Source organism: Anoplophora glabripennis, unplaced genomic scaffold, assembly GCF_000390285.2.
Source record: "Anoplophora glabripennis isolate ALB-LARVAE unplaced genomic scaffold, Agla_2.0 scaffold395, whole genome shotgun sequence".
NCBI classification, from domain to species: domain Eukaryota; kingdom Metazoa; phylum Arthropoda; class Insecta; order Coleoptera; family Cerambycidae; genus Anoplophora; species Anoplophora glabripennis.
This window is the reverse complement of record NW_019416558.1, coordinates 47,733-61,609: the sequence shown is the minus strand read 5'-3', so window position 1 is coordinate 61,609 and position 13,877 is coordinate 47,733. Positions and strand designations below refer to the sequence as shown.

Genomic DNA, 13,877 nt, shown 5'->3' with positions numbered 1-13,877 from the left:
AACTTTCATACATAACTTAACAACGCGGCAAATTCAAATTGTACGAACGAATTACAAACTTGAAAAAAATATATTTGGCCCTGTCAGACTGTCAGAGACAATCGAGACGCGCAACTGCATGCAAAATTTGAGTATGTATTAAGGCCGGAACACATTTGTCATACAACATTCCGATCCGACTGCGATCATACAGTCGGACGAGTGTCTGAGGGAAATGGTACTAGAACTAGAGTTTGACACCTTTCCGGCACGTGTCCACCCCCACTCGTACACGACTCCGTTCATGCATCCGATCATCCGATCGTGCTCGTGCAGTCTATTCGTTTAACAGCTGCAGGACGCGTGTTGTTTGGTATTTATATATTTTTGAGTTTTTCTAAAGAGACATTTTAAAATATTGGTAAAACTTTATCTCGTCATCCAACAGAAGAGGTAAAAGTGTAGAATACTCTCCTTCGCGGATCTTCTTTTCCAAGCAGGATGTACCGAAAATCTGCGTTTTCCTCTGTTCTCCATGAAATCTCTCCGATTTTCTTCATCTTCCTCTTCTAAACAAAGTGCCACCATGGCTAAATCGCAGTTGCAAAAATTTTTAAACATTTTGCGCACAGGACCTTCCGCGATTTTGTTTGAATCGAGACAGGCGAGAGTGGCGAATGTATCGACCCGGAGCTGGAAATCGGAAAGGACTCCGAAGCGTGTAGGACATGTGTGCTCGCCCGATCTGCTTCTTTGGGGCAACATCGGACCGTAGTCGGATCGAAGTGGTGTCTGACAAGTGTGTGCCGGCCTTTATGCAATACTTTATTCGTCCGCTGTAAGGGAACGTTAGCACAGATGGCGCGCGCTTTGCTGTGAACTGATTTAAAAATTCGCGGGGTACAATTTATTAGTACTTTTTATATTTTTCAAATATATTTAAAAGAAAAATAAAAGAACCAAGTCAAATTACATCGTTTATTGATAAACAAGAAAGAAAAATGTATAAAAAAGATAATATGGGTGGAAATTTTCAAGGTCACATTCTCTTTTGTTGTTCATCTTCGACCTTTGGGACTTCTTTTCCCACAACGCAAATTGTGCAATTAAAAAATCCACAGCTGTTCTTGACATTTCACTGAATAAGTTACGAATCACTGTGGAATCAATTAAATTGGACAAGGCCCTAAAATCACTAGCTCGTCTATTACAGATTGAATCACAAATTACTAACTGCAAAAAGAAACGTCCTATATATACCTAACTCAGAAAATAAAGCACTTGCTTTAGCTATTTATAAACGGGGTCCTAGGTGCTATCGATTTTTACAAAAAATTTTTGTACTACCTTGTAAATCTTCCATAAGAAAATATTTAGGCCAAATACCTTTAGACGTAGGAATCAATAAAAAACTTTTATGTAAATTATCAGAACGTGTAAAGAAAATGAATTTAAGAGATCGGGTTTGTTGTTTAGTATTCGATGAAATAGCATTGTCTGCTAATTTAAGTTATGATATTTCTAAAGACCAAGAAATCGGATATGTAGATCTTGGATCCCTAGGTAGACAAAATGTGGTAGCAAATCTACTGATATTTGTTACTAATACTATCAGTATTTAAATTTTCGCAGAAAATAATAATCAGTAGTACATCGTACTGATGAGAACCAATATAGTTTCAAACAAATGTATCTAACAATATTTTTCATAAAGAGGAGAAAGGTAAGTATATATGTCTATTTTGTATCACAGTAATCACTATTAATTACTAGTAATTATCTTTTCTTTTCCTATTTATAACAGAATAAATTTAAGTACATGCATCTAAAAAACAACTGCTTATGCATTTTTTAGTCATTGCTTAAAAAGTGAAACCAATAATAGCCTCTTAATGGATATACCTACTAAAAATAAAAAAGTCAATTTTTTATACCATAATTGTGTGTAACTTACATGAAATGAAATTCATAAATCATTGACTACATAATTTTGTAAAAAAAAATCTGGTCAATTTTTACATTAGAACTGATATTTTTTTTACAAAACTTTGTAGTCAATGATTATGAATTTTATTCCATATATGTTGCATAATTTTATGATATATTTAAATTTGCCGCCAAGTGCAGCGTAATAAAGCGACATCTATTGCATAGTTTTTGAGCTACATTCTCAAACCAAAGTCGGCTAACACGGTTTCTGTTTTGTGTTGCAGCTGCTATTTGTTCATAGGCCGGGTGTAAGATGGCGCCAGTTGCGCCTGGAGCAAGTGATTCTTCCAATGAAAGACAAGGAAATAAAGCCTCTTATTTAGTTGATGGGTTGATCCAATTCTATGGATCCAATAGAAACGTAGCGCTACTGGCGCTATCTATGTTGACGTTCCCAACATTTGACAAAGATGTCTAAATACAGATGATCGTATATAAAACAAAGACGTATATATGTGACTACTCAATATTCAATCATAGAACGTGCTAATATTCCTTCTTGCGCGTCCAGGGGCTGTGCACTCTCTGTGGTGGGGGAGGATTACACAATAATTCATACACTTGCCACTTTGACGCTGGCATCTAGGAATCTTGGGTGTTGTTGATAAAACAGGAACCAAGTTTATCATTTACTATTTGAATTTATTTTGTTTTGTGGATGGTTTTGTGGTATTGTTGTATTTTATTTATTGTTAATTGATTATAAACTATAATAGGACAATGGTTTTTGTGTGTTGTGGACCGAATTGTGATGAAAATGTAAGTAAGAATTAAAACGCTTATATATAAAGGAAACAATTGTACCGTAAATTTGTAACCTATATACAATATTTTTATTACACTTTCTTTCAGGTATACGATATTTGGGTAAAGAGGATTGGTAATCATACACTGAAGTCTTGATCCTCAAATTGCTTATAGGAGATACAGAGTATGCGATAAGCAGTGAATTTTGTCGAACTCCTGGGGAGAAAAAGTTAAAATATGGAAGTTTGTCCATATTATTTTTGCCAGGTAAATATATAAAAACTAAATAAAATATTGTGTCAATATTTTTGTATGTGTACTTTAGATTTTCATGAAAGTCCGACACAGGAAAATTCGCTTTATAAATATGGAAGTTGTGAAACAGAAACTCATTTGGAAGTACCAGATCCTATTCCAAGCACTTCTACTGAATGCAATACACCCAATATATATTCTGAAGTTCAAATCACATTAAGGCAGCCAGGTAATTTCGCATTTACTTAACCAGAATTAAAATTTTTAAAATGTTTCCAATTTACATTTATAGATTAGTATATTCTTTTATTGGAGGTTATTTGCAATATAAATTAGTGACTACTGTAAAATAAATATAAATCGTTGACTGAAGTATGTACTATTTTTAATCAACGCATGAATTTATTTGCAGTGTCCTTTACAGAATTTTATTTGATTATTTAGTAATACTTTTATAGAACTGTATAAATTGTAATAAATTCAATTCTCTTTAAAGGTGAAGAAGAGGATAATCCATTTATTTCAATACCAGGTACTTCAAGGGATTGTATAACCCCAACCGAACAGGTATAGTTAGTGCGGTAGACTCAATTACTGAAACTTCATTAAGATATAAAGGTGCTTACTTTATTTTAAATAGTATGTGTAAATATTTGTATTAGACATGTTTCTATTAGTAAAAGTGTAGTTTAAACAAATTTAACATTTCTTGAATTTCAATTTGAATATTAAGTTTATTTTCAATAAAAGAACACGGCCTATAACCTTGTGTGTTTGTGTGGTCTAGCTTGTAAAGTATTTTAATTTATATATTTTATAGTATAATATAACTTGCAATATGTCAGCGTATTGTAATTTACTATAAATAATTAAAAAAACAAATGCATTTTATTTAATAAAATAAACAAAACTGTTTACAACAGTGCAAAGAAATCATTTGAAGTACATATTAGGTAAGTAAAATTAAAAACAAAATAAGCAATTGTATCCTTTAGAAAGAAACGATACTTTAAATAATATCTATATCACTTATATATTGTCTGAAATTACTTTTCTGTGGCAGTATTTAGTATTTTAGAGTTTGAGTATTTTTTGCCATTAACAATTAAGAAATAATCCCATGAAGTAGAAGGATTATTGATGAAGGGGTTGTTTTAATAAACTTACTTTTGCTTAAAATGATTATATTTTATACTAAGATTGTAGATAATATACTTAAAAAAAACACTATTGTACATTACTTTGATGACGTTTCAAAATTTAAAGTAATGTGACATACTGTCTCTTTATGGTATATTATTTACAGTCTCAGTATGAGATATAATCATTTTAGGCAAAATTAAGTTTATTATTTAATATTATCAATATATTTTAAAAGTCCCGCTAAATGACTTCTATTTGATACACTTGGCACATTGGCGCTGATGCTTTTTACAGTCCTTCCCCCTCCACTCGAGTTAGCTATCTATAGTTATCTATTGTCTCTGTGCGCGTCTTTTCTGTGTGCGCGTCTCTGGGTTGTCTTGTCTCTGGCCCTATCAATTTAACAATTTTTTTTATTAATTCCAGTTCATTCAATTTATAGTGATTTTAAAAGTATGGCAAATAAAGGAAAATTTATTGACAGAATACCTATAATACATGCTGTATGTATCTGGAGAATTATAACATTCTTTAATAATTATGTACTTTCAAGGCGGGGAAGTCTACAGAGGTAGCTGAGGACACTGTAACATCCACTTTAAGAGAATGTTCTTTAAGGGATCAAACAACATCCATGAAACATGATACAAACATTTCTAAGGAAGATGTTTCCGTTCCACCTTCAAATGTGTCGCCAAATAAAATTGTATGTTGTACCACAAATATAGAGGTATCCAATTGTCTAAGTATCTAGTTCAATCTTTTAAATAGTTATTTTACAATATGTACATATAGGTAAAAGAAATATTAAATCTACCACCGCAAACTGAGTGTCAGGAATTAATTGAGGACTTGAAAGATGCTCCACATGAAACGGAAAAACAAGTTGGTAAGCCTCTGGTCAAAGTTAATTTTTTCATAATATATTTTACATCTGGGTATATCGAACAAACAATAGTATGATTGGTTTTGTGAATTACAGGGTGTTAATTAAATAGGTCGAGGAGTTTTAAGTGAACTTTAAGTTTATGCAGTACGCGCCTAAAGTATGGTAAATTTTTTTTGGGAAAAATCCTCGAACAGGTCGATTTTTAATTTAAAAAATACATATTTTAGCATAAAAGGCAATTTTCAACCGTCATTTGTTTTCGAGTAATGACGTCATCGACATTTTTTTTAAATAGCAACCCCCTATTGTTTTTCTTGATTCTGATATCGTTTCATTGTCGATCTGACAGTATTAAAATGTTGCCATCTTACATAGGATCAATTAAAATAAAGCAAAAACGTCAAAAAAATCTAATTTAGTTTTTCGAAATGCCTGAAGTTTTTTATGGATCACGTAGGTGTAAATCTTTACAAAGTGTCACAGTCATACCAACTTTCTAAGTATTTTAAGCGATATAAAAATTATTGTTGAATTTAAAGTATTATGGCACATTTATTTTTTAAATTTTGATTGTTTTTACTGAATTTATTCCATACTTTAGGCCCGTACTGTATAAACATGGATTGCAAGTCGAAACGAATATTTCTGAAGGCGTGCTATGCAGAACAATGAAGCTTATTACTATTTCCCAATTTTTTTTAAATAGGTATGATTTTCAGAATTGACAACTCAAGAATTGGTAAGCCCTCCAGAACCTCCATATAAAGTGATTTGGGACAGCCATGCTATGCATGAAAGGTATAAGAAGACTCACGATGACTTTAACCCATCTGAGAGGATTAGCAGAGGGTAAGTACCGGCTAAAAATTTTATGGTAATACATACGCTGGCAATGAATGCGCTTGTGGTTAAATAAACACATTTCAGTGAAATTAGAGGAAACTTTTTCCAGGTACGATGATCATTTTGATCCTGCTCAGAAATTTGAAGGTAAAACACAATACGATGCAAGAGGCATATGGGTAAGGTGTGCCTGCGAGTGGCACAGCCACGAACCCATAATTTGCGTCGATCGAATCCAAGCGAATTTCAACGAACGAACAAAACCGCAAGTGGGCAAGGTTTTATCTCCGTAAGTATACAACGAAATTTTCATACGTTTTTTCAAAGGATTCTTATTTTGGCTGCCCGATTTAGAATTTTACGTTTGGTCGGTTAATCCTGGAACACTATATTTAAAAAAACTAAAACGATCCTTGGAATTAAAAACAAAAATGCAGTAAAATTATTTCACTATAAATCAGCTTGAAATTAATTAATGTTAAACCGATTAATATTTTTAGTAATCACAACTTGGACTGTGTCCCAAAGGGTCACAGTTTTGGAAGAGTAAAGCCTGAGTCGTCTGACGGCATATCCGATTTGATAACTAACTCGAATCAGTCTTCGTGTTTGTTTAAGCGAGACTTCTACAAGTGGCTAGGGTCCTTGAACGATTTAAAATTGTCGTTGAAGCATAGAAGTGATGAGGATTTTCATTTCAACGATTTCTGTGAGAAAGCCCTGCATTTCGACAAAGTAAATTATTTTTCTAATATACAGGGTGAGACGGGAGAAACGCCTCAAGGTCTAGATATACAGGGCGAGTCATTAATAATAATGGTACACAGCTTAATGGCAGATTGTTGACGTCAAAATATAGCCAAATATGTCTTAGTCAATTGTTGCTTCTTTTCGTTCTACAGGATGTTAAAGTTGAAAACATATTTTCGATTTTTTCTATATTTTTAGTATGTATGGACCGATTGTTTTGAAAATTTGTAGTTTAATGTTTGTTGAGGTGGCAAATACGAATATGCAAACAGTGTTGGGGTGACATCTAGAGGGCGCTAGTTATATTGTCCTATCAAAGTAAAAATATATCTAACTTTTTGTATTTTACAATTTTGAATTTTTTATCAAGAAATTATTGAACTACGTTCAATTTTAAATAAAAAAGGTATACTGGTTAGAAATCAATAAACTCGACCATTTTCGAAATACAGACATTTTAAGTTTTTGAGATTCGGCGGGAATTAAATTAGAAAATTAGCAGGTCTTGAGATACCGGGCCTGAATTAACCTCATAACGCGTCTTAAGGACATAAAAAGTTACGATCCTCACGATATTTCTGTAAAAATATTGAAGAGTATTAAAGACACTATAATATTTCCTCTTACTCAGTTACTTAATTTATGTCTGTCTCAGAATATTTTCCCTAGTTGTCTCAAAATATCTAAAGTTATACCTATCTTTAAAAAAAATGATACCAACGATCCATCAAATTATAGACCTATATCGGTCATCCCTTGTTTTGCAAAAATTTACGAATTAATATTGAAAGACCAACTTGTTGTATATCTAGAAAATAGTAATCTCTTCAGTCCCAATCAATTCGGTTTCAGAAGTAATATGTCAACTACACTTGCAATAGACAGGTTGACTTCATTTATAAACAGTGGGTTTGATGAGGGTAAGTACGTGTGTTCGATGTTTGTTGACCTCACCAAAGCCTTCGATTGCATCTGTCATAATATACTTATTGACAAATTGCAATTTTACGGTTGTACTCCCGAAAGCATATCACTTATTCAGTTGTATCTCTATCATAGACAACAATACGTTGTTCATAACAACTACAAATCAAATACATTAAATTTGAATTACGGGGTACCTCAAGGTTCTGTTCTGGGACCACTACTATTCCTACTGTATATAAATGATTTCCCAAAATCTGTGAGAAACGACGTGTTCGCGATTCTTTTTGCTGATGACACAAACTTATCCATAGCTAATAATGTTTTGGATGATCTGACGGTGGACATTCCAATAATCGAGAATGACGCATTACATTGGTTTACTTCAAATAACTTATGCCTAAACGCATCTAAGACCGAAAAATTGATGTTCAGCTTGCGTGAAATAGACGATGTAAACAATCCTGATGCAGTAAAATTTCTGGGAATATATTTGGATCCGAAATTGCAATGGGACAGGCACGCCCACTACCTCTGCAATAAGAACACCAAGGGTATCTATTTAATCCGCAACTTGATTAGCAAAGTATCTCAAAAAACGTTAATTACTGCTTATCATAGCCTTATTCACTCCCAAATATCCTATGCAATCCTGATTTGGGGTCATTCACCTTCAGCTGATACCGTTTTTGCTACTCAAAGAAAAGCCATTCGCATAATCTCGGGTTTAAAATTCAGAGATGACTGCAGAGCACAGTTTAAGAAACTTGGTATTTTAACATTACCATGTACTTACATACTCCAGTGCCTTTTGTACGTAAAAGAAAATGAAGAGTCGTTTACTGTCCGTAGCCAAATCCACCTTCATAATACTAGAAACAAAAATGACATAAACTTAAACTTTCATCGCTTAAGTAAAACACGTAATGGCACATCATATCTGGGCATCCAGTTTTTTAATGCATTACCAGTTCCAGTACGTCATCTCAACCCTACTTTATTTAAAAGAAAAATAAAACACTTTCTATTAACCAACGCATTTTATACTACGCAAGAATTTTTAAAAAGTGATCTCACCCTAATATGACTATCTTAGACGTAGCTTCGCACACTTCAGTTGCATTGTTTCAGTTTTTTTTTTTTTACTACATTACTCATAATCTTATTTTAACATGTACCATTTACTGTTTGTTTGTTTTGTTGTCCTCTTACAAACATTTTATTTTAACATTTGACAACCATTTATTGCTTGTACTTGTATTGTTTTATTACCATTTTCTTTGTTTTTTAAATTATGAACTAGTTACGTGTCAACACTGTTATACGCGTGTGTACTGTGCTGTATATGTATTTTACTATTATTTTTTTTTCATAATGATTTTATATTACTACTATAATTATTTTTTTTGACGTGTGTAAACACTTGTTGTGTACTAACACTAATATATCTATCTATCTATCTATCTATCTATCTATCTATCTATCTATCTATCTATCTAAGAATTAAGACAAACATTACAGCAACTGAAAATTTTATTATGCATATCTTAACAAATTATTATTCATAAAAGATTCTCAAAGCAACCACCAGCGACTTCAATGCATTTATTTAAATTTTCTCTGATGTTGAATAAGTTTCTGTCATAAATAGTAATGTCTTTGTAAATTAGAGATTTAAGATAACTCCAAAAGAAAAATCCAGCGGATATAAATCAGGGCTACGTGCAGGCGAAGGTTTTAATTTTTTTTTTACGAGTATAATGTGCTGTCAATTTATTGTCAATGTACTTTGGAAAAAATACTTTTTTAAATTTAATTCCCGCCGAATCTCAAAAACTTAAAATGTCTGCATCTCGAAAACGGTTGAGTTTATCGATTTGTATCAAGTATACATTTTTTATTCAAAATTGAACGTAGTTCAATAATTTCTAGTTAAAAAATTCAAAATTGTAAAATACAAAAAGTTAGACATGTTTCTGCATCGATAAGACAGTATAACCAGCGTCCCCTAGACGCGACTCCACCACTGTTTGCATATTCGTACTTGCCATCTCAAAAAACGTAAAACTACAAATTTTCAAAACAATTGATCCATATATACTTAAAATATAGCAAAAAATTAAAAATATTTTTTCAACTTGAACACCCTGTAGAACGAAAAGGAGCAACAATTGACTAGGGCATGTTTGGCTCAATCACTATGTTTTGACGTTAACAATCTGCCATTAAGCTGTGTACCATTATTAATGACTCACACTGTATATTCTAATTGTAAGCGAAAAAATTGTTTAAAAACTCAAGTGTTATCTAATTTTTATTTGTTTTCAAGTCAAAAGTTGTAACAAAATTACAGGATCTTAAATTAATAAAACGGTAATAATAATGTATATCCGCTATTAATTTAATTGTTTATAAATTTTATGTTCAAGTTGAAAAAAAAAAAAAGAATTATATAACATCGAGTTTCTTTTATTATTATTAAATGTAGAATACACTCCTAGAATTTGGGGCGTTCCTCCTTCTACTTACTGTATAAAAGTAGCAATCGACAAGATTTTTTTCTAGAACCATACGGGGTGGTTGCCAGTAGACACATTTTTCGAACTGTGCATGTGTCACAAACTCACGTTCCCTAAGGAAGACATCGAATCTCTTATGAGGATTATGAATATTATTGTGGACGACAAAGTCGAGTATGGAAGATTCATTGAAATAATTAATGTCAATTCACCAATGTTCCAAATAATGGAGTTTCATGGTAACTGATTGTTTAGTCCCTTTTCAATTATTCAGTTGTAGAGAGTGTAACCGGTTTTATTTTGATAGCTTCGGGAAGAAGTAGAACAAGGTATTTTTTAAGTTGGATTTTGTGGGATGTGGGAAATAATCACATTTTTTAAGTAACAGTTTTTCTAAATAGAATAAATATTTCAAATATATGAAAGTTCCATTTCGTTTGAAATGTGACATGTTGATATCTAAATAACTAACAGATGAATATAGCACATAACAAAACAAGACCTGTGCTGTGGAAATGAATTGGGGAAAATCTAGTGGATACTCCGAGTGATAGCTCGTGTGAATGAATCCAGCGTCGACAGTTTTGAACTTCTTTAGAACTTGCAGCAAAAGCAAACCTCCCTTAACTTAATTTAAAATACCCTGTATGTTATATTAGAAATGGAACACATTCAAATTTAATTGAAAACTTTTCAAATATTAAAAAAGAAAACGCCATGTTCCTTCGTTAAAATTTTACAGAATATTTTTGATAGTAAAGACGCATTTTGCAAATGTAAAAAATGGTATGCNGTAGATAGTCGATTTTCCAATCCCTGTCATTTTTGTTAGCATTAGTGTTACCCGATAATTACCTGAAACGAAATAATACCACGCCCATGGCCAGTTCTTATCTCGGGGTTTTATTACTCTCTTTCATTTCCAAACAGACTATAGGACCAGTTCAGTTTCCCGTTTGTCTGAATGCAGAAGGATATTTAAACTTTCTGCAAAATGATATAAGAGAACTATTGGATGATACACCATTAAACATACGCTTAACATTACACTATCAACAAGATGGGGAACCACCTCACTTTACCCATAATGTCATAAATTGGTTTTAAACGATCATTTTCCTGGCAGGTGGATAGGTAGAGGTGGTACCATTCCATGGCCACCTCGGTCTCTAGACCTAAATCCTCTAGATTACTTTCTGTGGGGTAAGATGAAGGCTGTAGTTTATGCTGCAGAAATAAATCCTTTGGAAGAATTACAACAGCGGATTCATTTATTTGGCTGCAAATAAAATCACACAAAATAATTTTGAATTTTTGAGTTCTTCTTGGGCAGTTCGACGTCGAGCTGAAAAATGTATTCAGCAAAATGGAAATCTGTATGGTAAATTTTAGAGTTATTTAGAAAAAAACCTTCATCAGAGTGGTCTCTTTAAGTGGCAATAACTCCTTAGGAAGAATTTTTGTACCTACGTTTATATAAAGGAAAAGTAATCTTTTTCGACATAGACACCCTGTAGAAATATTGCCCCTTAATCTAGGGACACCCTGTATTTTTCCCAGATACAAGGTGTTCAAAAAAATATAATTTAGTTTTGGANGACGGCACTTCCGATTTGATAACTGACTCGAATCAGTCTTCATGTTTGTTTAAACGAGACTTCTACAAGTGGCTAGGGTCCTTGAACGATTTAAAATTGTTGTTGAAGCACAGAAGCGATGAGGATTTTCAATTCAACGATTTCTGTGACAAAGCCCAGCATTTTGACAAAGTAAAATTTTTGAATATGCAGGGTGAGACGGGAGAAACGCTTCAAGCTCTAGGTGTATACATTCAACGCGAAAAAATAGTTTAAAAGCTCGAGTCCTTTCCGATTTTTATTTGTTTTGAAGTTAAAAGCCGTAACAAAATGACTGTCTTAAATTAATAAAACGGTAGCAAAAATATTGTATACTCACTATTAATTTAATTGTTTATAAATTTTGTTATGCTTAAGTTGAAAAAAATAATAAGAATTTGAGTTTTTTTTATTATTATTAAGTGTAGAATACGCTCCTAGAATTTGGGGGATTCCTCCTGACTCGGCCTGTATAGAAATAGCATTCGACGAGAATTTTTTGTAGGAGGAAACCGGATGGTTGCCAGTTGACACGTTTTTCGAACTGTGTATGTGTCACAAACTCACGTTCCCTAAGGAAGACATCGAATCCCTTATGAGGATCCTGGGTGTTATTGTAGAAGACAAAGTCGATTATAAAAGATTCATTGAAATAATTGATGTCGATTCGCCATCGTTCCAAATAATGGAGTTTCATGGTAATTGAAAGTCCAATTTCCTTCTTTTCCATTATACAGTTATAGAGGGTATAATTGATTTTATTTCGATAACTTTGGGAACAATAGAACAAATAAAAATAAATAAAAAAAAACACCCCGTATTACAAAAAAACAAAAATTATTCTCATTGTGTCTCCCGAAATTATTATCAAAATAAAACCTATTACACACTGTATAAAATAAAAACAATTAAATTGAAGAAAATCATGTAACGGCTACTAATAGAAACAAAATATTTGTTTTTTAATGTTTATTTGTTGGATTTTTAGATATACCGAAGACAAGCAGGTACTACGTGGGACCAGATCAGGCTGCAACTTGCGACTACATGATAATGGACAGTTCAGGTAAGTGCACAAAGAAACGTAACAAAAAAAATTACTTTTTCAAATTTTTCAAGGCATGCACGCAGCTGGATTACCGTCCGTCCATTCTGATCATTTTCACATCTCTACAAAACTGGCAGCGGACGAGCAAGAATTTGAGAAAATATAAGGTTTGTTTCATAAAGAATATTGCTTTAACGTTACTGCCATCGCTCAGACTGAATATTATCTTCTTTTTTATTTCTACTCAAGTTGAATCGACTGTTTTTAACGTTGTTTTTAAAGATGAAAAACTACTACATAGTTAGATAAGTATATGTTAAAAAAATTTTGATATTATTTTTATCCATTAGCGATTAAGTCTTTAGACCTAATAATAATATTTTTTTTCTATCACATCCAAAAAGAAAAAAAACATTTATATGGTCAGAATATTTGCTTGCATCTCGTACATTCATAAGCTTTCATAGTACTCCTCTAGCTAGGAAATAAAATTTATTTGTTACTAAAAAAATATTTAGATTTAAATGCATTTAAACTTGTGGCAATTTTTGTTTCATTTGGCAGCCACATTGTCATTGAAAAGGTATTGCTTTGCTAGCATTTAGGTTTTAAAATTAAATAATTGTAGTTGTAGTCTCAAAAATGTAAATGCATAATTCGTATATTAATAAATCTGCAAAAATTAGTCGTATTTTTTTTTTTTTAAATAACTACAAGAAAATCTATAAAATTATGAGTTTGATACTCATAAATATTAAAACCTCGGAAAACTATACATACAGGGTGTCCCGAAATTCATGCAACAAAGTTTGGTCACAAATTCTTAAGACAAATTTAGGGGACCCGTATTTTTTATTTTTGCCAACTGGCCCCCTCTTTCGGAGTTACAGCCCCCTAAAATCTGCCCCTTAGAAGTATTTTTTATATCTCAAAACCATGTTGTACGAGAATCACCAAATTTGGTAAACGGGGGTTTTATGACACGTGGAATCTCACAGTGTTACGCTTTTTGGCGAGAAACCCCCTTAAGACACTTTTTCGTTAGTCCCCTTGTCTTTGGAACCAGAAAAATTTGGTTGCAAATTTGATATTTTTAAAAATTATTAGTTAGCTAAAGCCATTGAATTTAGAAACTTTTTTGTCCCTTGATATTTTTTTCGTAAAACGCAATGTTT

The 13,877-nt window shown here is 32.3% G+C and overlaps 1 protein-coding gene across 2 annotated transcripts; it reads left to right on the top strand.

The window, feature by feature from the left end:
• The first annotated feature begins 4,459 nt into the window (after nucleotides 1-4,459).
• Nucleotides 4,460-13,387, top strand: LOC108909724 (EF-hand domain-containing family member B-like). Of its 2 annotated transcripts, none has more exons than XM_018714133.1 (9): nucleotides 4,460-4,616; nucleotides 4,667-4,819; nucleotides 4,909-5,002; nucleotides 5,722-5,851; nucleotides 5,955-6,134; nucleotides 6,346-6,580; nucleotides 10,085-10,277; nucleotides 12,643-12,720; nucleotides 12,774-13,387. In XM_018714133.1, the coding sequence occupies exons 1-9, from the start codon at nucleotides 4,569-4,571 to the stop codon at nucleotides 12,866-12,868; spliced, it is 1,206 nt and encodes a 401-aa protein (XP_018569649.1). In that variant the 5' UTR covers nucleotides 4,460-4,568; the 3' UTR covers nucleotides 12,869-13,387. The 2 variants fall into 2 exon arrangements, with proteins under 2 accessions (XP_018569649.1, XP_018569648.1); XM_018714132.1 differs by having other exon boundaries at nucleotides 4,667-4,843.
• Nucleotides 13,388-13,877: the final 490 nt, after the last annotated feature.

Bases quoted from the DNA above. Each gene is read 5' to 3' on its own strand.
- LOC108909724 (XM_018714132.1), top strand. From the start codon at position 4,569: ATGGCAAATAAAGGAAAATTTATTGACAGAATACCTATAATACATGCT. The intron at 4,844-4,908 runs GTATCCAATTGT...ATGTACATATAG, and splicing joins GTTGTACCACAAATATAGAG to GTAAAAGAAATATTAAATCT. The intron at 12,721-12,773 runs GTAAGTGCACAA...AAATTTTTCAAG, and splicing joins CATGATAATGGACAGTTCAG to GCATGCACGCAGCTGGATTA.